At 51.5% G+C, this 26,027-nt stretch overlaps 9 protein-coding genes across 9 annotated transcripts; 3 read left to right on the top strand and 6 right to left on the bottom strand.

Moving 5' to 3' along the window:
* Positions 1-4,912: 4,912 nt before the first annotated feature.
* PMZ80_006419 (uncharacterized protein) lies at positions 4,913-6,000 on the bottom strand (the record flags this gene model as incomplete). The annotated part of the gene is made up of 3 exons (XM_064874832.1): positions 4,913-5,303; positions 5,360-5,605; positions 5,657-6,000. The coding sequence occupies 3 exons, from the start codon at positions 5,998-6,000 to the stop codon at positions 4,913-4,915; spliced, it is 981 nt and encodes a 326-aa protein (XP_064729232.1).
* A 1,285-nt stretch (positions 6,001-7,285) lies between these two features.
* PMZ80_006418 (uncharacterized protein) lies at positions 7,286-8,383 on the top strand (the record flags this gene model as incomplete). Its single annotated transcript, XM_064874831.1, has 2 exons — positions 7,286-7,407; positions 7,459-8,383. 2 exons carry the CDS (start codon positions 7,286-7,288, stop codon positions 8,381-8,383), a joined length of 1,047 nt encoding a protein of 348 aa, XP_064729231.1.
* A 376-nt stretch (positions 8,384-8,759) lies between these two features.
* Positions 8,760-9,770, top strand: PMZ80_006417 (uncharacterized protein; the record flags this gene model as incomplete). The annotated part of the gene is made up of 1 exon (XM_064874830.1): positions 8,760-9,770. One exon carries the CDS (start codon positions 8,760-8,762, stop codon positions 9,768-9,770), a length of 1,011 nt encoding a protein of 336 aa, XP_064729230.1.
* A 112-nt stretch (positions 9,771-9,882) lies between these two features.
* PMZ80_006416 (uncharacterized protein) lies at positions 9,883-11,592 on the bottom strand (the record flags this gene model as incomplete). Its single annotated transcript, XM_064874829.1, has 1 exon — positions 9,883-11,592. One exon carries the CDS (start codon positions 11,590-11,592, stop codon positions 9,883-9,885), a length of 1,710 nt encoding a protein of 569 aa, XP_064729229.1.
* Positions 11,593-12,840: 1,248 nt separating this feature from the next.
* On the bottom strand, positions 12,841-14,557 carry PMZ80_006415 (uncharacterized protein; the record flags this gene model as incomplete). The annotated part of the gene is made up of 5 exons (XM_064874828.1): positions 12,841-13,155; positions 13,203-13,755; positions 13,801-14,090; positions 14,139-14,286; positions 14,337-14,557. 5 exons carry the CDS (start codon positions 14,555-14,557, stop codon positions 12,841-12,843), a joined length of 1,527 nt encoding a protein of 508 aa, XP_064729228.1.
* A 1,195-nt stretch (positions 14,558-15,752) lies between these two features.
* PMZ80_006414 (uncharacterized protein) lies at positions 15,753-17,187 on the bottom strand (the record flags this gene model as incomplete). The annotated part of the gene is made up of 2 exons (XM_064874827.1): positions 15,753-16,961; positions 17,011-17,187. The coding sequence occupies 2 exons, from the start codon at positions 17,185-17,187 to the stop codon at positions 15,753-15,755; spliced, it is 1,386 nt and encodes a 461-aa protein (XP_064729227.1).
* Positions 17,188-17,499: 312 nt separating this feature from the next.
* PMZ80_006413 (uncharacterized protein) lies at positions 17,500-18,636 on the bottom strand (the record flags this gene model as incomplete). The annotated part of the gene is made up of 2 exons (XM_064874826.1): positions 17,500-18,255; positions 18,301-18,636. The coding sequence occupies 2 exons, from the start codon at positions 18,634-18,636 to the stop codon at positions 17,500-17,502; spliced, it is 1,092 nt and encodes a 363-aa protein (XP_064729226.1).
* Positions 18,637-19,670: 1,034 nt separating this feature from the next.
* Positions 19,671-20,915, top strand: PMZ80_006412 (uncharacterized protein; the record flags this gene model as incomplete). Its single annotated transcript, XM_064874825.1, has 1 exon — positions 19,671-20,915. One exon carries the CDS (start codon positions 19,671-19,673, stop codon positions 20,913-20,915), a length of 1,245 nt encoding a protein of 414 aa, XP_064729225.1.
* Positions 20,916-22,878: 1,963 nt separating this feature from the next.
* On the bottom strand, positions 22,879-25,266 carry PMZ80_006411 (uncharacterized protein; the record flags this gene model as incomplete). The annotated part of the gene is made up of 1 exon (XM_064874824.1): positions 22,879-25,266. One exon carries the CDS (start codon positions 25,264-25,266, stop codon positions 22,879-22,881), a length of 2,388 nt encoding a protein of 795 aa, XP_064729224.1.
* Positions 25,267-26,027: the final 761 nt, after the last annotated feature.

Below are 26,027 nucleotides of genomic sequence, written 5' to 3'. Positions count from 1 at the left end.
GTTCAAGATGGCAGGCTGGAGAAGGACATGTACAGAATAAATGTGTGCCAACAGAAGTACTAACACCTCGATTCAGGCTTCTCGACATATGTATAAGAAGGTTTTACGTTCAATACGCATCAAGCTCTTCGTCGGTATTTCGAGTTCCTCATAAGCACCTGGTCTAGAAGCATGGCGGGCCGAGTAGCTGGAACATTGCGCAAGGGGCAATGGTCAGTGCAGTTTACAAGGCATGCATAATCTAACACATGATCACATAGAAGGTCTGACCCGCATCATACCTTCTTTTGTGGAACTGGAGATCCTACTGCATTGGCAATGTTTGGCAGGTACGATCCGAGATGCAGTCAATGATCTGGCTCGCTCTGTCGCTTGCCCTCCACATCACATATGCACAATTCACCACACTGACTTGTGCAGATTATCAACATGTTGTCACTTTCACCGAATACACAACGGTATACGCGACTGTCAATGCAACGCTCAGTATGACAACAATTCAGACTTCGACCTCCGGGAGTGCATCGAGCGATCCTAATAATCTAACGGACGATGGACTAGGTGCCTCGCGGACTTCAAAGACATTACCAATTAGTTCCACATCAAGTGATTTCTATACTCAGATAGACGATGGCCTGGATGCCGTGCGAACGCGTACGACGACAAGTCTGCTGGGAACATCCATCTTCCCCTCTACATCGTCTTCTGACGAGAGCACGACTGCTGCTCCTTCCAGCACATCGATTTCTAGTCCCCCAACCACCTCCACAAGCACTTTCAACACGCAGATCGACGATGGTCTTGGAGGTCTGCACACACGCACGACAAGTCCAGAAGTGAGCACAACTAGTTCCAGCGTTCAGACAACAAGCACGAGTAGTATCATGTCTATGACGACAAGCAGCACGCCTTCGACAAGCACGCATTCGACAACCACGCCTTTAACAAGCACGACCCTAACAAGCACGCCTCTAACAAGTCTGACAAGTACGTCCACAACGACAAGCATTCTTAGCACTACGATCACAACCACAACCACGACCAGCAGCGCATGCTCATATGTAGAGGTGGCTGATATTACCACAACCTGTGGGGACCAAGACCATCAAAAACATGTCAAGGATGGCGATACGTACTATTTCCAGTCGTGCAACCAGATCCCCAACGAAGCCACGCCGATCAATAGACAAGGGGTTGTAACTAACCTTGGTGGCTGCATCGCTTTGTGCACAACGTTTGCGAACTGTGCCGTTATTTTATACGATGAAACAGGATTGTGCAAGCTTTACGATGGTGGAGCCACTTATGAGCCCAACTGTAGTTATCAGGGTATCACGATTGTCAAGTACTCCGAGGATCCCTGCCGGGATCCAGCGGTTGGCCCTGCCACGACTACTGCACCAATGACCACCACGACCAGTCCACTGACTAGTACCACAACTACTCAAGCGACCACGACAAGCGGTACCTTGAGTCCATGTCCAGTTTCGGAAGAACCGCCGATCGTTTGCGTGGATGGCGCCTATTTCTACGATTCACAGTATGACACTTATTTCCAACACCAATGTAATGGTGTGATACGTGGTCCTCAGTTGAACTCAGTCTCGCCTGTCGGCATCAGCGGATGTCGGCAAAACTGTGCGGGCACAAGCTCTTGTACAGCGGCATCCTATGATCCGGATACGCTGACCTGCGATCTATACGGAAATCCTCAAGAGGGTTCTACTTACACCGAGAGGTCTGGTCAGGTTCTCGATAAGCTTGACGTTAGGCCAACCTGCGCCGAGCCTGTTGCTTCGACGACGGTCGCGACAACAGAGATATCTACAACGACGATGACAACCACAGATATGTCTACAACGAGTGCGGAAACGACCACAAAGGCGAGCACGACAATTACAGCAAGCCAATGCCGGTATCCCACCCAGGTTCCGAACATCTGCACAGATAGCTATCAGTTTGCAAATGCTGATTACTTGTGGCAAGAGTCATGTCAGATAACAATCGACCCTACTCGAACCTTTGCCCTGAATGGAGATGGTGCAGTCATGGAACTGTCCGAGTGCATCAGCCTGTGTAACATCGACATAAACTGCGCGTTAGTCTCGCGTAGTCCACAAACGGGTGTATGCAAGTTCTATAGCCAGGACTTTGGGTTTGACCTCGGTGGTGATGTGACAGTGTTCAAGATTGGCGAGAATCCATGTGCGAGTGCCACGACAAGTACAAGCACGACCACCACCTCATCCACGACTACAACGGATATGATCACTACGTCAGCTACGGAGATAACAACGACGACTGTGGAGACAACAACATCGACTCCAGAAACGACAACAACCACTTCGACTGCCATGCAATCAGGTCCCACAGATAACAGTGAATGCAGCTCGGTCGTCTCGGATGCTCCCCAGTCTTTTACTTACGAAGCCTTCTTCTCGGGAGTCGGAGGTGAGTGTGCTCTGCTATTTCTTCCCACTACCCATTCCAAAGCACAATGAAACTAACATAACGCTCTTTTGTAGTACGGACCAACCCCGACACCTACTCTGGCCGCTATGGTGTGCCGATCTTCACGGCTTACTATGACGAGTCGCTGTCGACGTGTGATGTTGTGAGGCAGTGTGCGACCTCAGCAGTGCAAGATCCTGGTATATCCTTCAGCTTCGATCTGCACTTTCTATCATCCACTAATCAATGGGTCTGTGTACGATACCACCAAGTTGGAAGATCAGCAGACTTTAACGTGGTGGACGAGGATGTACTAGCAGCTTATGGGTATAATATAGAGCTCTAGCGTAGAGGTGATCCGCGGTTCGAGGTACCCTCAGCAAGTCGTAGATCACTCATCGGCGTTTTACATGCTCCATCTGGAGGCCGGCCGCAGTCCGTGTCATCAAGGGGGATGGCTGCCACCTCTGCGTGGTAATTGTTCCTTGAAAGTACAATGCCACAAGTGGGTTTCACGACGCCTACATCGATATCAATTAGACTTCTCCGCCGCCTGGCAACTCAGCGGTCACCTCATCACCATGAACATATTTCATTGACACCGAGAGCCGCAGAGACGACGCCGGACAGCCCGAGTGTGTTTGACATCCCAAGCCCCGTCCGTCCCAAGACTAGATGGGCTTAGCGTTGCTTGGCTGATAGGACCAAACAATTATGCTTTTTGCCCTTCTACTTCGAAACTCCTTCAAAGAAGACGTCGATGGGATTTGCATCCAGGCTTTCGTCCAGTTCGATGGGATCATCGGACTAGCAAGATCCAGGTTATCTCAAGGATGCGGATGCTTTATGCCAGCCAAAAAAGCGCCCGAGGGCTGTAACGAGAGCCGGCAGCGGAGGACTCACAGGAAATCTCGATCGGGATGCGCGAACTGTCGCTACAGGCGGGTCAAGGTTGGAAATTCCTTGCATCTCACTATAACGGCATACTGACAGAACGTAGTGCGATGAGGCCAAACCTGCCTGCCAGAAGTGCCGCATTTATAGGGTTTCGTGCAATTACAATCGTGGTGCAGGAAATCTTCAGCTGGTAGGAGAAGAGGTCAATATGAGCTTCGTGTGTGAGACGCGTCCTCGAGGCCATGCCTCTCCAGCAGAGACGTTCCTACATCAGCATGTTCCTAACTACCCGCTCAGCAGCAATTGCGATGATGGTGTCATCGTTCGATTCCAGCGACGAACAGCGTTAACCCTAGGGACTGAACACACCAGACATGTGTATGCAGAGGTCGTTCCGAAGCTAGCCATGCAACATAAATACCTCCTGCATGCAGTCCTCGCAACCACTATCCTGCATGATCGCGCTCTAGCCGGACTGTCACAGTCTACAACAACCGAGTCGTACCACGTCAGTCACGCCGCCTCATTGTTCAATCAGAAACTTTCAAGCACGATCGCTGACGAAGACCGAGATGCGCTATGGGCTACAGCAGTCTATCTTTGTGCGATGGCAGTCTTTAATGTTGACATTTCCGATCCTGAGAACGCGTGGCCGTTGAGGCCTTCACATCCTACAGACCTCGAGTGGCTCAACATGCAGGCCGGGTTGCGTGTGATCTGGAATGTAGCTCAAATCAATCGTACTGGTGGACTGTTCGCTCACGTCGAAAGCGAGTCGAAGCCAAACTGTGTCTATCCCGAGCTACCAAAGGCGGGTATTACTGGTATTTCACAAATACTAGTGGACCTGTGCGATACCACCCAAGGATCGACAACGTCAAACGATCCTTATCACACTGCTGTGGGATATCTTTCATGGCTGCTACCCATGAAAGGCGATCCCGCTAATATCCTCACTTTCATGGTCTTCGCTGGTGGAATGACAAAGGACTTCAGGAGGCTGCTTCATGAAAAAGATTCTCGTGCTTTGCTGATTCTGGCTATCTGGTACTCCAAGCTATTCCATTCGAGCTGGTGGGTTTCTCCAAGAGCGAGACTCGAGTGCGATGCCATTTGTCGTTATCTAACTCGGTTGGACACGAGACACCAAGCCTTTCAGATTGTTCTTAACGTTGTCCGAATGGCATGTGAACGTCGAGACAGCCAGGCAGCCGCAATACTCCTTGAGGAACCTAGAATCATCAGTGGGTTCGTGAAGCAGGAACGTAGGCAAGATCTCTTGCCTGATCGGCCGACAAGCAAACAGGTGGACATGTTTTGGATGTGACTGTGATCGATTGATCAATACTTGGCTGCTCAAATCAGCGCAAAACAGAAGCCTGCTTTTTGGGGTTCATCGCCATCCGCCAACACATATATGCTTGCTCAATCCGCCGCCACTTCAAGTTGGCTAAGGGCCCCTCAGGACAATCGTCTCGCTTCAGATCCCTGCATAGATGACAAGCGTCACAGGTGTGCCACGTTGCTGGCGAAAGTTCGATTCAACCTCTCCGCTCCTCAATCTTCACTCTCTCGGCAACTCCCCTCGAACATGGTAGCTCAGCTCGCCATTACTCGCCCTCACGACATCCTCAAACGCGCTCTGGAACATAATATACGTCATCTCATCCGTATAGTTCTTGCGCGAGTAGTCTGCCGCCTCCTCAGATACCTTGATCGTCTTGATGCCCCGCGCGGCAGCAGCAGTATCAGCCAGCATCTGAGCTTGTATACACCTGTCGAACGCGCCGAAGAGAAACGTTGCCGCGTCGACGGTCTTTCCAACCGTCAGATGGCCATGATTCGCGAGGATGACAGCTTTGTTGTCGCCGAGAGCCTCGGCGATAGCGGTGCCTTCGTCCTTCTTGAATGCGATGCCACCATGTTGGAAGCAGATCGAGTGGTCATTGTGGAAGCTGAGAAATTCGTCAGTCACCTTGTGTTGCGGATCACGAGTTTAAGCAGAACTTACCGGCATGCATCCTGATTGATTGGATCAAGCTTGACGCCCAACGACGACCACGCCTTGCTTGGTACAGAGTGGCAATGAACCGCAGCGATCACATCTGGACGTGCTTGGTGTATAGCTGAGTGGATGACATATCCAGCCGGGTTGATCGAGTGCATATTGCCGCCTTCTACCACCACACCTTCCTCGTTCACATAGCACAGATCCTCCGGCCGCATCTGGCTGAAGGATTTGCCATGAGGGTTGATCCTGCGATCGTCAGAAATTGCCTATCAAGCAAAGACATCACTGGATACTTACCAGAAATGATCCGGATGAATCGGGTCTCGGACGGTAACATGTCCGCCCGCACCCTCGTTGTTGTACCCATTGTACCCCAGCCACCGTAGTGCAGCAGCCTGGTGAAGCTTCCGGTGTGCGCGCTCTGCCTCGAGTGATTCGAACTTGGGCACTCGGATTTTGTGGACTGGCTTTGCTTGGTCGCCGCCGACAACGGGGTATGTGCCAAATCTGAAGCCTATATCACTGAGGTCGTGTGCTGGCGCTACAGTCGCCAGAGGCCTTGTTGACCGAGGTACGCATTTTGGTTGTAGCGCCTGCCTCGTCGTTGCGCTTAGAAACGCTCGTTTCAATGGTAGCGACATGACTTCCGGAAGTTGAGGTCTCACAAGTTCGAAAGATAGACAACAGTTCTCTGAGGCTGTCTGAACAACTTCCAAGTTATGGCTATAATGCCGTTATGATAGTGAACCGCATAAAAAGCCATGGCACGTCTCCGCAATCTCTCTTATGCGGGGACATCTCCATCAGAGCCGATACCCGATCCAGGCATGACGCTGAAGCTTGTCCAGGCAAGCTTTGGATTTGTCCGGCAGGTATCGGCCACTAAATTTTAGGCGGTCTAGAGAAGTATGGCCGGTCGGCAAGAGGTCGAACTTGCCGAGGAGCGGGCGATGGCCATTTCTTCTTGCCGCCGCAGGAATGACAAGATCGTTCAAAATCATGGGCAAATTATTATCATCACTCCTCCGTCGTTTAGTCGTTCAGGGTGTCCTTTCTCGAGACCACCCAAACACTCTACTCTACTGTAGTTTCTCTTTTCAACAGCTGCACGTGCTCTACTTGCTGCGAGTCGTATATACTACAGCACGATATTCATTCATCTAGCAGTCGGAGAACACCACCTGCTCAATTTACTCTATGTTCGATGCCTCAAATGAGGTAGGCATGGTACTTAGGTGTTACCGATAGTGAATGATCAGTACGGGTATCCATTGAGTGCCCGATTAGAAATAGGTAGGGAAGTATTGTCCCGCTTTGTCCGATGTCGACTTTCAGGTCAAACCGGTGAGTTGTACCACGGACGAATCCATGTGCATGTGCCAAGAACGGATGAGCAAAGAAATCAATTCTAGATCAGGTACGACGTCCACCTGCTGCTTAGTCACTCTTGCTTCCACCAGTGTGGTCGAACAAGCAACGGAGCGGCATACATCGACTATGTGGCTTCGAAAGTACGAGTACGTGGTCAGCACGTGTTATCAATGCACCCGCATATGGAAGTCTTTGCGAAAGTCTTGGCCATGTCGAGCTCGGCCTCGCGTCCCCATGCTGACGAAGAGCGAGCGACGGTGACATTTTCCAACAGTTACCAATCATGATTCGCTGACGGCACGAATGTTGTGCCGGGGGTGGCAGAGACGAGGAGACCCTGCACTCTGCAAAAGCACGTCCATGTACGATGTGCATTGCGCAGAGTGCTAGAACAACATAAATATGCGATCCAGCATATGCTCATGGCAGACTGTTGGTTCATCGAAGCCGTCGTTCCGTGCCAGATTCTTCCTCCTCCACTGAAATACACCTTGATTAGGCCTTTTCAAAGTCTCCCTTGTGATCCTCAGCCCGAGCACAACGCCCACCACAACCATGAAAGGCACAGTCGTTGAGCAAGTCGGCGCAGAGCCAAAAGTGGTCGACTACCTCGAGAAGCCAACACCAGGCCCCGGTCAAATCCTGGTCAAGAGCTTGTATGCAGCTATGAACCCAGTGTATGTCCCACCCACCTAGTCTCCATTACCCGACTAGGCTAACGAACCCAGGGACGCGTTCATGGTAAACATGGGTATGCTCGTCGTTGAGTGGCCACTGGTCCTGGCTGCAGATTGTTCAGGCGTGGTCGTCGAAGCCAGTCCCGAAGCCGAGTCGAAGTACAACCTCAAACCAGGGACATATGTCTGCGGCTGTACGCGACTGGGAATGAAGCAGTATGGTGCTGGACAGGAGTACTTCCTCATGGATGCGCAACTCGCGATTCCGAAACCAAAGAGCATAGATCTGATCCAGGCTGCGACGCTCGGTGCTGGACTTGAGACCGCTGCATTGGGTATCTTCCAGGGTTTGCAAGTCGAGATGTTCAATCCAGACGTGCAGCAGGACGAGAAGAAGTCGTGGATGATCGTGCTTGGAGGCGGAAGCAACGTTGGAGCGGCTGCTATTCAGATCCTGCGAGCGGCCGGATACAGAGTCCTCGCTTCTTGCTCTGAGCGCTCTACTGGTTCGGTCAAGGCTCTTGGTGCGGAGACGTTCGACTACAAGAATTCGACTGAGGAGCAGGTCGCCAAGGTTCTCGAGACCACAGAGGGCAACATCGCTGGCATCTTCGATGCAGCTGCCAGTAATGACCCAGTCGTTGCGAAGGAGCTCTTCAAGCATGAGTCATGGAAAGGGGAATCTAAGCTCTTCGCGACCACGAATGACTGGATGAGTATTGGCAGCTGGAATGGTGGGCAGACTTACGAGATCAAACTTGGTGGTCTTGGCAGACCTGAATCCAAGGAATTGAACAGTCTGATGGAGAAGTATATTCCCATCTTGGCGAAGCTCGTCGAGAACGGCAAGGTGAAGCCGCTTGAGTATGAGCTGGTTGGTGATGGTGGGTTCGAGGACATCATCAAGGCTTACAAGCACAAGGCAGGTGGTGCTAGTGGCCAGAGGAAGATAGTTGTTAAGGTGCAGGATGAGTAGCGTAGATGTGGTCTATAATTTAGGTCTGAAGACATCAATGGCAGGCCCGTACAAGTCATTGCTGTGACCCGGTGCAAAAGTGGTTCGTTGACCAACTATCCTTTCGGGCCTGTAACTGTAGATTATCGCTAGGCCTATCCAGGCCTAAAAGCCTCAGAATGGACAGGGCTGTGATTGGTTGAAAACAGTTCATGGGCGCAGCTCTTTTGCGGTGGCTGAGTGGTGCTGATCGCCGAGCCACCTCAGGCATCCTCATTTCGTGTTCAATGAATCGTAACCTGAAGTAAATGCTTCATCCTCCGTTGCTGTCAGTCTTCTGTCGTTCCTATCGGTTGATCCTGCCTCTGTACGTATTCTAGGTTCGACAAACCACAACATGGCGGACGACCTCAAATCAAGCGCATATGTATGGGGCGACAAAAGCGACCCAGCTGTAGATTCGCCGCCGGCGTACTCCGGGGCAGCGCCTGAAGACCCTACCGGGGACGATACAGAGCCACCAGCGGCCACAGTAACACGACGTGCCGTACCACGAGCAGCATATGACCCTCTACGGAGACTCGCAACACTTGCAATAGTGCCATATCACAAGTACAACATCATAGATGGAGCGCTGTCGTCAGACAAGATAAGCCTGACGGTCAAGCACTCAGATTTACATTCCCACCCACAGCACCTTCTGTCTTTCGTCCTCGAGCAAGCAGCCCTCCCACCAAAACCGACTCTACGAATTGTGGGGAGCCACTGTGGCGATCGCGCCGACTTTGATATCACGCTCAACTTGACACATCTGCTCAACCTTCAGAATCACAAATGGAGATTCAACTCTGCTCAGACAACGCCACTGCCAAGTGGCTCGATGGTGATGTGCGACGGAGATGACCCTTCCGCGTCAACCAGGATAGCAACCAGCGTTAAGCAATTCTGCAAGGATAGAGGAGAGAATAAATCCTATACGATAACCCGGACAGTCGAGGGTTTGCCGACGGAAATGCTGGCTGGGCAGGTCAGAAACCTGGCGGCATCGGTCAAGTATCGAGGTCTACTACGTATTGACTTTACCCATGAGCGATCGAAGGTTGTGGTGCATAAGCAACCGTCCAGCTGGTTCTCGAGTATCCTTAGACTGCATCCTGAAACGAAGTACGAAGTAGTCGAGGCTGTCTGGGATCTCTGGAGCGGCTCGGAGGATGATGGTGAGCGTAAGAGTGCGAATGATGGGTTACGGGCTGGCCAAGAGTGGTGGCAGAGTTGGGAAGGGACTATCAGGAATGCCATGATCGTGAAGCATAAAGGTAATGTCGGCATTGACGACTGGATCGAGACGAGGATGGGTCGGGTCGAGCCTGAGCCGAGAATGGAATGGGGAAGAGATCATTCGGTCTGATGTTTGCGTTTCGTTCTATTCAGCAGACCCCCCTCTATTGACTTTCAAGGGGGCGGCAATGCAGAGGCGTGCTTTCGGCGCATCTTGCATGCACGGGAACGAGACCCTCGAATCAAGGTTTGGTTCGTGCCTTTCTTTTCCTATAACGTGTACACATAATGCGCAAACTTATGACCACACGTAAACTGGCTCGCAATGCATCTAACTTTGCATCAAAACCGTCCAATGCTGTTTGCATGTCGTAGCGTTGTCTTGTGGTTTCGCTCTGTTCTCTGAAGAAATCCGACAAACGTGTCTGATAGGGCCACTGAGGGAGCACAATCGAAGTCTTGCCGTCACTCTCAAAGGCCGTGCACGGAGGGACGTAGATCTGTCGCGGTTTGCTGCATCTGACAGTAGCTTGCCTTCCAGCCTCATCGAGCCATTGATCCCAGGCAGCATTGTTAGGAGCGATGTTCGTGCTGCGCGCCCATTTAGCGCTCCCAGTCAATGCAATGGCTGTCCAGAGCGCAGAAGTGAGGTTTGGCTTTTCTTTCTCCTGTGAAGCTGGCTTTGGTATAGAATGACCTGCGGTTGCTGCTGTGTGTACGTGCTGTACACCTTGATCTAAGCTAAAGCCTGTGACAGGTGATGTAGGCGAATTGACCAGCGTCCGATTGTTGGAAGCGAAGGACACGAACCGCGCGCCGTGCCTCTTAAATTGCAGCCACAGAGGCTCCGGCGTAGGCTGAGCTTTCGGATCGCCGGGTCGTAGTATCGCGAGCTTAGTGGGTACACGTTGTGCACGTCGTGGGTTCCAACTCGACTGCCAGATACCATTCACGTAATACTTTTGAGATTTGATGGTGGTGATACCTGCTTGCGAGACGTCAATCGCGCTGCCGGTCGCTGATCCAAGTGCGCCATATTGTTGCGAAGCTTGCACCACAGGTGCCTTCCCGGCCCTTCTTACGATGCCAAATTCCTCAATGTTGAAATTATGCTCCCACACATGTTTCGTTGGCTCGAGGGCAGATGACATCCAGTAGAGCGCATTGAGTAGAATGTATGAAGCTGCGAAAGCCATTTGCATGATTGGTTGGGCATTGCTGAGCATGATGAGACCACCCATCAGAAGGACTGTGGAGAATAATGCGATAGTTCTGTACGCATTGTCGCTAAAATAGTGCTCACATGTCTCGACTTTGAAATACAGCCTAGAGACCTCATCGTCGCAACGGACAATGCGGAAGGCACCGGTGCGAGGGTAGAAGATGACTACATCACCCAGAGGTGTCTTGTCTTTTCTTTCGGCGTTCGGGATTTCCTTAACATTGTTCAAAGTGCACCATGATGCTAGACCGACCAGACTCGATGTTGCTGAGAGGAATATGGTTGCTACTAGCGCAGGTCCGTCTTTTTGCCAGATCGATAAAGCGAATAAGGTGGCTGCCATGCAGCTACCCAAAAGCGATAGCACAGCTAGGTGACCGATCTTCTTAACATTAAAGTCTGGGACGCCTGCCTGCGGCTTCCTGCTGACATGCACCAGCTCAACCGAGTAATCATCGAGCTCCTTGTCGTGCAACAACTGTGTGAAAAAATTGAGCTCATTGCGGATACGGCCCGAAAGAGCGCCGACTACCACACCTGGCTCAGTCGGCAGTCTCTTCTCCTGATGGTGTTTGAGCAAGGCCTGGGGAGCAGGATAAAGCCGCGGGAGAACATGGTACCACGATAAGGCTGAAGCTTGAGCATTGCGCAAAGTACTGCCTTCTCCAAGAATAGCGACGATACCAACGATATCAAGCTCGAGTTTGGAGAATTCGCCGATCATATGCATCTTGCTTGGAACGCATATCTGAATAAAGGTGAACGAGAATACAATTCTCGTTCAGCAGGAGGTGCCGTATATGTGTGTGCGACATGGCGGCTGAGGTTAGGGCGGACAGCAGATTGATAATGATGAGGCTCTGCAGTCACTCTTCGAGGACTAGAGGGGCCAAAGAGCGGACACTGCTGTCGCATGATTGGATGCCTGATGCACCTTTGGTAGCGCTGTGCAAAGACCCTGGTCCAATGTTCAGCCGTCATGCACGATCGCGTGTGTTACGAGCGTTGCATCATTCTGATTTGTTTGACGGCAGCATTTTGGTAGCTGCATGAAAATGGTGCATTTGGGAGTTCTGTAGCGAGCTTCTCACACAGCCTGTGTTCGGTTAGCATACGGTAGAGGACGTTTTCTGCGAACCGTTGACCACTACTGCATGTTTAAGGCGTCATCCGATATGCTAGTCCATCTCCTTTTATGTGTGCGTCGCGCGACCTCCGAAAGATGATCAGAGCAAGTGCGGCTGAAGCTGCAACGAACAGAGGGAGGCGTAGAGCTACGCGACGTGCAGAGTCCTTCGATAAGTTGACCTACCTCGACACATCGAGGTCGAGGATTGGATCCGCGAACGCAAGGCGAGGTCGTCGGCAAACTTTCCAGACTCGGTCTGGATCGAGACGCTCACGCTAGTACTGAACCTATCTAGCGTTAAATAATGGGGCTTTTCCCATCGGTGATTCTGGTGAGCTCGTTGAGGTCGGTCCTGCATTTTCTTCTTCCTTATCAAACATGTTGACAAGGATGTCTGGACCTACGTGAATTCGCTTGATATAGACGTCTTTGCCCTGCTAGGCTTAATGACATCTGGTTCGCGCCCAAACTATCAATCAAGCAGGTCATGGCAGCTTACGCAGTATCGACAATCTTACAGGACCCACAACAAACCCCAGTCGCAATGAGATGTGTAGCCAGAAGTACTTCATCGACAATCACGCCATCTACAACATCGTAACACTCTCTCAAAGGGTAGGAACAAACATGTTGTTGGATTCCGTATAATTCTGTCTGGTGAGCACAATGCTTTTCGACTGTGCCCGGTCAGATACCAGAGCTCCACGTTCTGTGGTACGACGCTTCCCATGCTGACTCCTAGGCTGCATGAAAGCAACAAAGGTCTCGCCTGGACCTTCTGAATGTCCTTTTCCAATATCATTGGCTGCGAAGGCAGGCAACGATGGCCCCTCTCGGTGAAGGACCTTTCTATAACCGATATCTGAATGACGGAGAACGATCGCCCATCTCAGCCAATTCCTCCTCCGTCATGCTCGCCACCAACTCGTGCTGCCCATCACGAGTTTTGTTGATTCTTGTGTATGTGAAACGGAGAATGTTGACTGCAGTAAAGCCCATCACTATGAACATAATTTCCATACCATGACCCAGCAGGTACTTTGGGGCGTCCTGCGGCCGATACCAGTTGGACGCGTACACGCCTCCAAGATTGCCGATGCCGATCAAGACCGCAGTGGCCACAGCGCGCTTGTAAGATGGTGCAATGTTTGGAAGTATCCAGGACTGCGACAAGGTCAGCGCAGGCCCAAGGGGAAAAGGGAAGAACTCACTATCGTCAAGACATATGCTGGATAACAACAAGACGTGGCAAGGAAGCAGCCAGCATATACCAGACCATTCGGGCCTCCTGCAGCGGAACCTGAAAGCGCAAAGATATAGCCAGTGAACTGACCGCCCAGTAAGCCTAGGATGAAGATACTCCGCTTCTTAACACGATCCGATATCCAGCAGAAAAGGACAGTCATGATCGCAGCACAGACGTATACTGGAATGGTCAACAAATTTGCTTGCTGGCCAGTGTATCCTAGTCGGTTGACGATCGACGGCATGAAGTACGACATTCCGTATATGGTTACGGCTGTACTCCAGTTGATGAAGATAGCACACCAGACCTGCCAGTCGAAGAGGCCCTGGAAGATGTACTTCTTGTCGAATCGTTCCGACTCCTCGATGTATCGGCCGGATGCTGTTTTCCGCTTGAGACGGTTGCGGACCCATAATCTCTCTGTAGCATCCAGAAATTTCGCTGTTGCCGGAGAATCGTGAATCCAGAAAAAAGCGACCATGCCGACGGCGACTGTTAAAATGCCCTCGAGGATAAAACTGTCTGCGTCAGTAACGTTCAGCTTCGGAAGCGAACCAACCTACATCCAACGCCAGCCTTCGAGTCCGGCTGTGCCGCCCATATGGTTGATACCGTATGCCAGAAGCCCACTGAAAGCACCTGCGGCGCTTGCCGCGCTGAAAAACAGGCCTTGGCGAAAAGCGAGGTCCTCAGGAGCATACCATAGGGTCAAATAGTAGGCGCAGCCTGGATACTGGCCACTTTCGGCAATTCCAAGGAACACCCGGCAAACAGCGAGATGACTGAAGTTCTTTATGAATCCTGTGCCTATTGTTACTGCTCCCCAGGCAAGCATGATGCTTGGTAACCAGATCTGCAAGGACTGTCAGCTTCCACGGATGTATATTTCAGCAAGACCTACCGAAGGCTTCAGCTTCTTTAGCAGAAGGTTTGCTGGTACCTCGAGAAAGGCATATGGAAAAAAGAATATCATCAACGCGATATTGTACTGAGTCCCGACCAGCCCAATAGAGTCTTCCATACCAAGCACTCGGGCATTCCCAATGTTGCTGTCTCACCGTTAGCGACTCGCTCGACAACCTAAGTAGAGCTTATTCACCCTCGGTCCAGGAACGACAGCAGGTACAAGATTGCCAGAACAGGAATGATTCGGGTGTCCATCTTCCGCAAGATTCGTTTCCGATGGCTTTCATCAAGTTCCGGTTCGACTAAGGCCTGTTGTACCCCCTCTTTGTCCTCGGCATGATGCTGACGCCCTGACGGGGCGTCACGGTCAAGTTCGTCATGCCTGATCGTGCCCTTCTCTGCGTCGGTCGCCATGGTTGTGGTATCTACACTGCTGAGCACAGTCGCAAGACGCTGGGATCGTGAAGGCTGCTGCTCGTTTGATGCAAGACTGGATGCAGGGTTGATGCCACGTGGTTTTATGGCTGATCACTAGGTAGATGGCGTACCGTGCAGCTGGTGCAGGCTTACCACACGCTTCGATACTCGATCTTTTATTCGTTCCTGCTGAACATACCCTCGGGTATCTGTTTTGCCTACTCCACAATCAACGCGAGTGACGATTGCCAAGATAGCATCTGCAGGTCTGCCTCGGGTAATCCTCCAAATGGCTTGACTTGGAGGAATTTGTGTCATGGCTTTTCGAGTCAGCAGCGATTCCTACATATATCGCGAGGACGCCATCGGCGAAAACATGTCTAAGCCGTGCCTAGACGGTCCTCAGAAGCCTTCGTCTCGGAAGTCAAGAGGACCATGATTCAATGACCCAGTACTCCTCCTCACATCGGAAAGTCAAGATGAGCGCTTCCGACCAGAACCTAACTCATAATTTGAAGACGTTTAGCGGAATAAGGTGCTCACGTTGACTTTCCCGGAGCGTTTCCGCCTGTCTGGAGGTTCGGCCAGGGCAAGACCCCGCGTTTGTTTAGGGTTTGGAGCGTTCATCTCCGGGGATGGAAAAGGTGCCTGTAACTTAACCCCGAAGTTGGCCGCCTTACCGTATGCCTGAACCTCACCAGGATTTCGTCTCGATGGACCTCGAGATGGTCTTGTCCTCCTTTGTTACCGCCATTACCCCATACTCTTTCTCCCGTGTATTTAGATTTCCTGCCGCAGAGAGTGGCAACGTCAGCGACAGTATTGTGCATCTGCGGCTTCCGCTTACATCTCACGTGGTACACAAATAAGTTCAACCTCGGGGGGATAAATTCTGGCGGTACTTCGCCAAGGTCTGTCGCAACGATTTTTGCGCATGACTTCCTCTACGCTCAAGTGTAGAGGTATTGAATGATGACCTGCTTCTAGGCACTACCATGTTCATTCTTGCTTCGTTCGGCAACTCGTGACTACAGTAAGGGCAGAGCGCAGCTTCCCCAGCCGTACGATGTTCACTCCCGGGATAGGAGTCTTTGCACGCTAGCATTAGGTTGCGAACGGGGCTGGCCACTTTGTCTTCAATAATGTGAGCTATTGGATGTCCATCATATCTAGACTGCGAGTCATCGTTAATTCAAACCATAGTATTAATTCCACCTTTCCACTGCTCAAACACCTCGATTGGGAAGCCTTCTGCCATCGCACGATACCCATTGACATTCGGATGCAACTGGTCGCCCGAGTCGTATGAACTGGCAAGCATCGTAGCGTTCTGCGCATCCCTCACTATCGCATCGAAGTCCACGACAGCGTCAAACTCCCCACTATTGCGTATCCAGTGGTTGACTCGCGACCTGGTCTGCTCTCTGTACCCAGCTGGATCGCTGTAAGGCTGTAACGTACTGTTGAGACTTCCGAATGGGGTGATTGTAGCTCCAAAAACAGGTATCCCCTGAGCATGGATCCGTGTTATCATCTGCCGGTACGCTGCAATCAAGTCGTCGTATACTTCGCTTTGAGCTCCTGGATCAGCGGCTGCAGTGCCGATGTCGTTTACTCCTTCGAAGATCATAGCGTAGCCCACACCTGATTGAGCGAGCACGTCGCGGTCGATCCTCGAAAGTGCGGATGGACCAAGCCCATCGGCCAAGATGCGATTACCACCAGCTGCTTGATTCGCGACTGAGATTTCACTTGTCGCTGGAGACGACCGAAGTCGAGTGAATAGAAAATCTGGCCAACGGTCGTTGAGATTCGTGTCGCTACCTCGACCATCGGTGATACTGTCACCGACGACCACAAAGGTACTGGCTGGAATTGATGCCCAGGCCTCGACAGCAGAGATAAAATACCAATGTGCCAAGCTCTGAACTTCGCTGCCGGTGACGTTTAGAGCAGACACCTGGTCGCCTAGCGATAGGTAAGAGTTCGTGCGACTGCCTGGATGCGATGTGATAGCCTCTCCTAGCTGGCCCCCGGACAGATACATTGACACGGTGAGTATTGACCCTGCTTCGGTCGAACCATTGGATGCATAGGTCGTGATACCAGTAAAGTCAAACAAGAATGGGTCTGACACAGCAAGTGATCCCGATGGGATGGACACCCCAGCGTCACTGCCTCTGTCGAAGGAGATTGGCTGAAACGTGCCTTCTATGATAGAACTGGTGCCAGCTGAGTTGTTGAACGGCCGGGCAACCGTAACGCTCGAAATATTCAAGGGCGTGGTCCCGAAAGCATTGGAGAATCTCAGACGAAAATTGCAACTTGTCTGGCACCCGGTGGGCAGATCAAGCTTGAGTGTCTGTCGAATGGTCGTATCCAGGAACTTCGGTGTGGCATTCTGATTGCGCAGTCAGTGGGGCGTGCTTGTACCTGCATGTCATCCATACAAAGATACCAGATGGCAGATTGGCGGGTTCCGTCAACTGCGGCATGGCAGTCCATGCTGTGATCCAGTGATTGTCATTGTCTGATCTAGGCAGTGGTCCGCTAGGTAAAGCGTTGGTAGGTGACAGCAAAGTGCAGGCCCAGAGGCCGACCTGGAGGAGGTCGAGTACTGCTTTCATGCTTGCCGAAAGGTTGAAGGCACATACTGCCGATGTGCTCCATGGCTGGCGGCGAAGCTCGATTTAATGTTCGTAGTCGATGGAAGAGCTTGACGGTAATGCCCATGTTAGAGCATGAAAGCTTGTATTCAGGCTGAATGCTGAATGTCGATCATATCACCAAACAGGAAGGTCCACAAATCTTCTCCGGGGAACCGAGGAAGGTGCCAGTGCTGGCTAGAGCTCGAAAAGTATTCATTCCGTACCCCTTTCCTACGCTCATGAGATGCTTCTTTGACGCTGAGCATACTAGGCTTGAGATAGTTGACAACTCTACAATCGGCTTCTGTCCGCAACTTTGCCTTCAAGCCTTCGGCCTTGCTCATCAAATCTGACGACCTCGCCGGTCAGCAGAGCATCTTGAAGAGCTCTAGCAATCTGCATGACCTTCATGCCACCTTCCAGTGGCAGAGGGACAGGTTTATCGTCCAAGATGGAATCGATGAACTCGTTTGCCTCCGTCGTGAAAGCGTACTCAAACCGCTGCCAGTATTCCTCCTGAACCTGATGTCTGACGCCAATCTTGTCTGAAATGACAACGTTGTTGGCCCTCGGCACAACGTTGACGCCGATCTTTCCGGCAGTGCCTGTGATCTCCGTGCATACGTCGTGGCCGACCGACTGGGTCCGCGAGCAATAGTAGTAAGCCATCTTTCCGCCCCAGAACTCAACAATACCAATAGCGTTGTCGACATCTTTAGCCTCTGCAAGCTCAGGATGATGCTGCAAACTACCAGTTCCCCAGCATGCCTTTGGGATAGGACTGGATAGAAACCACAAAGTCAAATCGATGTCATGGATAGCACAGTCGACCATGATTCCACCATTCTTCTTTGCGTATCGGACAAAGAACCCAGTGTTGTCGAGTAGGTCGCAGGTCTGTGAGCGAACAAGGAAAGGAGCGCCGACGACGTTTTCCGTGAGCACCTTATTAGCGGCATCTCGATAGCTGGCATCGAAGCGACGTGAGAAGCCTGCCATGACCTTCAACTGTGGTTTAGCATTCGCCGCGTCTATCACTCTTTGACACTGCTGAGATTAGTATGCGTAAAAGCTTTGTTGGAGATTATTCACCTCGTCCAGGTCTGTGCTTAGTGGCTTTTCGCATAGAACGTGCAGGTCCTTCTCAATAGCGGCGATAGTCTGAGAAGCATGAACATCTGTGCTTGTGCTGACCCAAACTGCTTGGAGACCTGGCATCGAGATCATCTTCTGGTAGTCGCCGAAAACCTGGATACCGTAGGACTGGTATTCTGGGTTCGATTTTGCCCAAGCAATTTCGTTGGGATCCGTCGTGCACACAGCAACGACTTTGGCATTAGACACTCGGTGAAGCAGAGTGTGTACGTGCCTCTTTCCCATTCGGCCAAGACCTACCACCGCGATCGTGATTTGTTGTCTAGAAGGCATGGTGTAGGATGTGATCCTAAAAGATAAAGACTTCGATTCGTTTTGTATGTGTCTGGCACTCTCTTCTTTTCAGCAAAGCGAAGGCACCCTTGGTTATGCTCGGGAGCATCTTAAACCATTTGGACGTTCGCATATGCTCGAGTCTTTGACCAGGATTTGACTTCGGTTCGCCGACTTCTAGCAGCAGCACCGCCGTTGATTTCCCCTTTGGGTCAGACTACGGAGATGCCTAAACAGTGCGGACGTAGTAGAACTGCCGCTCCGCACAAAGCTTTCCGCCGACTTCGTTCATTTGGAGTAGGTGATCGGTCGGCGCGCTCCCCATAGCCAACTGCTGCTGGCTGATCTAGCCATCCCAGTATGCAGTTGCGTCTTGCATGGTATCGAGCCGTGAAGAAATAATGGGTCATGCCATGCGATAGACATGGAGATGATGTGCGCTGTCACAGTGCCAAAGTCAAGAAGGAGAAAAAGATCGGGATTCGGGATGAAATGCCCAATTGACGAAACACGCTAGTGCTCCGATTTGGCAAGTGAGTTATCACGGTTGCGTCGCGTGAAACGACAGGGGCCTGCGCGAATTCTAGAATATATGTACTAGAGGAAGCACAATCCAAGACTGTAACAACGAGATTCGCAACACTCGGAATAGGAAGCATATCGACACATGAACATGTTGCGCCGTACCTGCCAAACCTGGAGCGCTCTGTTGCCTCTGCCCTCCCAAGAGAAGATCCTACCGTCCTGCAGACCGGGAGCTTCTCATGCAACAGAGAGATAAATCTTCTCAATAAGGTAGGTATACATGATCTCTCTGCTCTTGATTGCACTTGCGTTGTTGAAATGCTCGTGATGAACAGCTGAATGGCCTTTCGAACAACTCCCTACGACTTCGGCAGACTCTTTCCGTTTTCGGAAAGCTTTCCGCCCTGGCTTGGCATCAACTTCGCGGGTATATCTATCATGACCAGTGCTGGTCCAGTGCACGAGGAAAAGCCTGACAATTACACTCAGCACATAACACTACCTCTAACATGACTACAAACGGAAATGCGGATGGCGACAAAGCTATGAACGGCTACAGCGACAAAGCGGAAAGAGCGGCTTCCAGCAGACTTTACCGTCTTGATGCCCCAAGTAGCATTTCCACCTTGAAAAGCCTCTGCTCGAGGGCCACAACCCAGTCATCATATCCACACTGCAAGAGCACACCCAACAACATACCCATATATGATCTATCATCCTACTCCTCAAGCGACGAAACCACAGTCTCAGCATTCCAAGAAGAATGGCATTCCATTCTCCACACAGGACCCGGCGTCTACATCCTCAAGCATTTCTATTCACCCACCTCTCTATCAATCATCGACAAATCAAATCAAGCATTCGACCGTATCATCGCCGCCGAAGCCTCAACCAGTCGAGGCGACCACTTCGCAGCCTCGAATGCGAACTCCCGAATCTGGAACTCGCTCCAGAAACACGCCTTAGCTGACTCCAAATCGTTCATTCAGTACTACTCGAACCCATGGCTTCGACATGCCAGCGAATCATGGCTCGGTCCAGACTACACAGTGACAGCTCAAGTGAACATTGTGCGTCCAGGAGGCGCACCACAGACGCCACATCGGGACTACCACCTCGGTTTCCAGACGGCGGAGCAATGCGCACGATGGCCGAAGACGACGCATGCTACCAGCCAATTCTTGACGTTGCAGGGTGCGGTGGCGCACAGTGACATGCCGTTGGAGAGTGGACCGACGAGGTTCCTCCCTTACTCACAGTTGCTCGAAGATGGGTATATGGCCTGGAGGAGGGAAGAAGTCAAGGAGTACTTCGCAGAGCACTGGGTTAGTCTGCCTTTGGAGAAGGGCGATGCGGTGTTCTTCAATCCTGCTTTGATGCATGCGGCTGGCGAGAATCGAACGGAGCCTGGTCCGAGTGGAGTGGATAGAAGTGCGAATCTGCTGCAGATTAGTAGTGCGTTCGGTAAGACGATGGAGACGATTGATCATGACAAGATTGTTGTTGCGTGTTGGGATGAATTAACAGCTCTAGTTGAAGGGGGAAAGTTGAACGAGATTGAGGCGGAGTGTGCGGTGAGAACGATGACGGATGCGTACCCGTTTCCAACCAATCTGGACAGGAGACCTCCTGCGCCGGGTGGTATGGCGCCGGAGAGTCAGACGGATATTGTGCTAAGGGCGTTGAGAGAAGGTAGGACGAGAGCAGAAGTTGTCGAACTCCTGAGGCAATTCAGGGAGGACTCAGGTGCATGAATAGAATTGATGTACGTTTCGGCCTCTGTCGCTGACGACGAATTGCTGCGACTGATCTCTATGTCGCCGAACAAAGGAACAACTGCAGAAGGGCCTCATGGTCTGCAAGCGTGTGCTAGGTCGCGGTTCAATGGGTCTTTGGCGCAATTTGAAGGCGGCTGACTCGCATGAGGCGGTCACCCAAGCGATTGTGTATATTGAGGAGGTAGGCTAGGCCAATAAAGATCCGCAAGTATTGATCAGATTCGTTTTCGTGCTGTGGCTAGATGTTTCCGAGCTACAGAGGGGCTCAGGGGGTACCCTGATGTCAGCCAACCGGAGCATTTACTATCCATGCTCCCTCCGCCACGGCCACAACGGGCCGATCCAGCGCCACAAATCTTGAGCATGACCTTAGCTGACAGGGGTCATCCAGGCAGCAGTGCCTCTGCACACAAGCTACTCCGTATGCTCGTGACCTTCGCCAAAAAAGACATTCTTGTTTGCAGATGCGCCGGAGTCGAACAAGAGACCCAGGCGCAATTTTGAAGTTGACCTAGATTCCTGATCAGCAGGAACAAAAAACCGAAATGAGACTACCACGAGTGGACAAAATTGCAAAAGAAGAGTGACTTGTCTTTCGACAGAGGCCATGGTTTAATTCCTAATGGGATTGTTTCATAGATTGTAGCTACTCTTCTGAAGGACAATTATTGCCTACTACAATATATCCCTATCGTTTGACACAACCGGTTCAAGTGAAATCTGCCAACCGTGGCAGGCAGCAGCGCCTGATTTGGCAGTAGCAACGCAAACATGTGAATATACTTCGGCAGGACCAACAACAAAAACTATTCACTCCTGACACGACTCGAACGTGTGACCATAGCCCAATCGTTCGTTCAGATAACACTTGCACTTCCTCCACATTGAGTGCAGCGTGCAACTGCAGCCCGCAATTCAACCCGTTAATATAAATTATAAAAAAAACTAAACAAAAAGCAGAGTCCCGTAGGACAGGGGTCCATTCGACTCTCCTAGAGAGGCGAGCGGCGAGTTGACTCGAAAGTCATGCTTCTTGTAGCGACTGCTTCAGGGTCAATTTTGCGTGGACTCACATATGTACCTTCTACTGTGGGCTCGGAAGGAAGAGTCACTGTCAGAGCGATTCGAATGGTGCCGAATCAGGCAGCAGCCAGCAGGCTACGGGAACCGTCAACCTGGACCAGGAGCGTATCTACCTGTCTCGTGACAACTTCCTGGACACCAGCACAGATATTCGTCGAGGTCCTCCCCTACCTACGCTCCTGCGAATTTCTTCGAATATCATAACTGCCACACAGAGTCTCTCATCCACCTCCCACGCTAGTCATCGCTTCCTACTCTTTTCATCAAGTGGTCATGGTTCTTGACAGCTCGAACTCGAACCGTCCGGGTGTCATGATGGGAGGCGTGGCAAATGGCGCTCGAGTGTTCGAGATATTGATGTTGCGGCAGTGAAGTAGAACTCGAGTGCCATAGCTTCGGAATCGATTCGAACTTGCCTAATCTGGGGCCTTGGACTCCAGAACCCTTGACCGGCCGGTAGACAGATGGTCTACGACTTGTCTTCATATCGCAACATCATGATGGTTACGAGTTCATCATCACTATGATGTGCAGTGGTTCTGTGCTCGGACACAGGCAAGTTTGCCGATACTCGCTTGTTCTACTACCGTAGTCTGCCGGCAGGCGTGGCAGGCACGTATGGTGAACCCAGGAAAGCGAGAGGAGCTGATGTAAATGAACAATGACTGGTATTGGTCCAGCAAGCACAAGGGCCTGCCGTCCTGCCAAATTGACTACGCTAAAAATGATATGTGCAAGAAAATATGCACTACCTGCTAGCTAGAACTTGAAATAGTCGCTGCAAAGGTATCATAAAAGCAAAAGCTATTCATCCTGTACGCCCGTCCTGGCTTTTCGGATCCTCCAAACCATGTAATCACAACTCTATCCGGGTCTTCCATTGAACCTGCTCAATCATAGCCCATTCGTTCAAGAACGCCAATGCAAAATTTGTAGCCTCGAAAACATTCGTTGATACATCGAGTGGTAGGTAGAAGTCCTTCGTCAACTCCTTTGGATTGAGCTTGTCAGGGTTCCGCTTGCTGAAGTCTTTCGCTCGTCTTGACCAGGTACCTGGATATTGATCCTCGATAACGTCGTATGGTAGGGTCCTCGAGCCCTCAAGCCAGGCAATCTTCAGCTCCTTCGAATTCTTCAGAAGATCATCTCGGAGCTCGAGGAAGGACTTCTGCTTCTTGGCACTGTCATCTGTCCTTGTGTTACCATCACTTCCCGGTGTAGGCGCTGACCCGATATGATCGTCAGGCAAAGTCTCCTTGGACAAGCGCTTGATATGTTCCTGATGCAAGAACTGACGACATACAGCACCCAGTTGCACAACAAGCCCGTGCAGATGCTTGTACGGCCGAGACTGCGTCCTTACCATGACATGATAAGGCAGAATCGTGGACCAGCCAGGATCAACGTTGGGTCGAGCCTGGGCCTGAGCTGCAGCATTGAGCATGAAGCACAGCAATGCTTCAATCAGCAAAACCACACCTTGTTGCTTCTTCTTGCTACCACCCTCTTCCGCGAGTTTCGAGCCTTCCTTCTTAAGAGTGCGGCCAAGCTGAAAGATTCTGGTATTGATGTCAGTCCATGCTGCTTGCTCTTCGCTTTTAGCTGGCGTGGAAGTAGGCGCAGGAGAAGTCTTAGGCTGGGACGAGTTGTTGACACCAAGTGGCGTAGATGTGCGTCCCACTTCTTGTGACGGCGTTCGAGCTTCGGATGTGTCAGTGGATGCCACTCTGTGCATTGCAGCAGATTTCAGCTCTTTTTTCGGCGTTGAAAATGTGGATTTGGGCTTAGCAGTAGACGCAGGCGATCTACCTGCCGTATCTGGCCTCGGTGTGGATGGTCGGTCAATCTTCGCTGGCGGTTCAAGAGAGGGGGCTGCGAGTTTGGGCTTCTTGGCCGGAGGGTCAGGGGTTGGTTCAGCAGGTCGTTTCTTGTCCGACTTTGGAGCATCTACCTTCGCAGGCTGTTTCAGCGAGGTCGGCCGCTCTCTCTCAGCAGTCTGTATCTGCTCTTTCTTTGGCCTAGGGGCACCAAGCTTCAGGAGCATCTCAACACGCTTGCGATTCTTCTTACCATATCGTAGTACGATGATATGCCGCTGCCTCGGCTTCGGACTTGCTGTTCGGCCATTAGTTAGGGTGGCAGTGACTTTGGACGCTGGCGTGGACAGCGGCCTCGAGACTGGCGACGCGACCTTGGCGACAGGAGCTGCAGATTTGGCAGAGAGCTGACTATCAGAACGAACGCGAGCAGGAGACACATCCCTTGCGACACCATCCGATTTCTTGTCCGAAGCTCGAGCAGGTGAGCTGATGCCTTTCAAAATGGCACGTACCTCGTCGCTTCGTTGTGATGGGGCAGCAGCAACTTTTTCGAGTGCTTGAGGTAGCTTGGGAGAAAGTAGTGCTGGAAGATCTCTAGTCTTGGGCTTCTTCCCTGGTGTGGGCATATCAGGCGAAAGCAGGTTGGGCAGTGCCCTCCTTTCAGCAGGCTCTTCCTTCGTTTTCAGGCCATTGGCATGCTTGGGAGTTCTGTCTTCTCCTTCATCGGAGAGTCGACGCTTCTTAGCTGGTCGCTGAGACTCTCTGTCATGCTGCGTCGGCTTCTGAAGAGAGGCTTTGGTTTCGGGCTTGGGTTCCTGCACGGCTGGCTTCGATTCTGTAGGCTCCTGCTCCGGCTTAGTCTGAGGCTTTGGTTTTGGCTCAAGGTCCTGTCTCTTTGCATCTGCTTCTTCCTTGTGACTTTTGATAGCCTGTCTTCGGATATCATCGGCGGGTCGACGCTCGGGAGTGTTGACAGCACTCTTGTCCTTGGTCTTGTAGTCCTTCAAGGTAATCTTCTTCTTCGGGCCGGTCTCAACAGGGGTCTGAGGTCTGCTAGGGAAGCCGGACTGTGGCGTAGGTTGGTGAGCGACAAGTCGGCCATCTTCGTCTATCCTATCACCATCTACCTTCAACAACGACTCGTCATCATCTTGGTGCAGTAACAAGCTCATGTACTGTAGCTGCTCTTCCTTTCTGACAAACGGTGTATTCCGGTACCATCGATTTGGGTCGGTGGTGTGTCTTCGGTAGGGAAAAGCAGAGGGTATGGTGATCACGTAGGGATGCTTGGGTACTATGCGATTGCACACTTCAGCTATCCGGTCGTCGAACTTTGCGAACGGATTTGGAGGCCTTGCGACAGTTGGCTGGGATTGAGATGTTGGTTGAATTTGTGAAGATGCTGCTTGAGTCGATTGCGACATGTTGCACAAGTGCTTCGCAGCTGGTGCAGAACTGCCTGAGGTTCAGTACAGCCTTGAAAGATGCCGTAATGAAGGTTGAGACATCGAGTACCACTGCGTCTAGCGTTTGCGCATTGTGATCTCGCTGTCGTCCTGTATTTACAGGTCGACCTGTCACCAACGATCGCCAAGCAGCTCTTTCACTGTAGAATAATGGTTATGCGACAAAGTGAGAGTGTGTTCTAGATCTGAAGGTATTGGACTTCACAGTCGCGTACGACTTGACGTGAAAGTGCAGGTAAGGCTGGCCGGCAAAAGTACGCCTGGTTGTAGCTGTGCCTCGAGTTGCGCGGGTGGACCGATCTGCAGTTTGCGGACTGCGGACTGCGGTCTGGGATGAGGAGTTTGAGTTGCAGGTGGGATGACGAACTTGTCACATGTGCCTCGAGCTTGATCTTTGTGGGGGCCCTCGTAGTTGTAGGCTCTGTTGTGCAAGCAGTGTTATGCTTCGACTCGAGAAAAGCTTTGCAGAAATCAATGCACTGTAGGCAATTGCAGTATGCAATAGTAAGATGACAAGGTCAATCGGCGCAGGCGATGACAGGACTGGAGTAGGCGGAGCTTGGTGGAAGGCGGACATGCGCTAAGCCTAGAAGGAACCTGCTTCAGCCCTAGAATCAAGCGCCGGCGCCTCCGGTGGGACAAAGAACAGGCCCGAGTCATGGCCATCAACCCGCTACCGGAACTTTTATCCACTTCTAGGCTTTGGTGTTACCATAACC

This window comes from Knufia obscura (assembly GCF_036327395.1).
Source record: "Knufia obscura strain CCFEE 5817 isolate CBS 148926 chromosome Unknown scaffold_7, whole genome shotgun sequence".
NCBI lineage: Eukaryota > Fungi > Ascomycota > Eurotiomycetes > Chaetothyriales > Trichomeriaceae > Knufia > Knufia obscura.
Note: the sequence above shows the minus strand (reverse complement) of the source record. Positions and strands in the feature narration are given on the sequence as shown.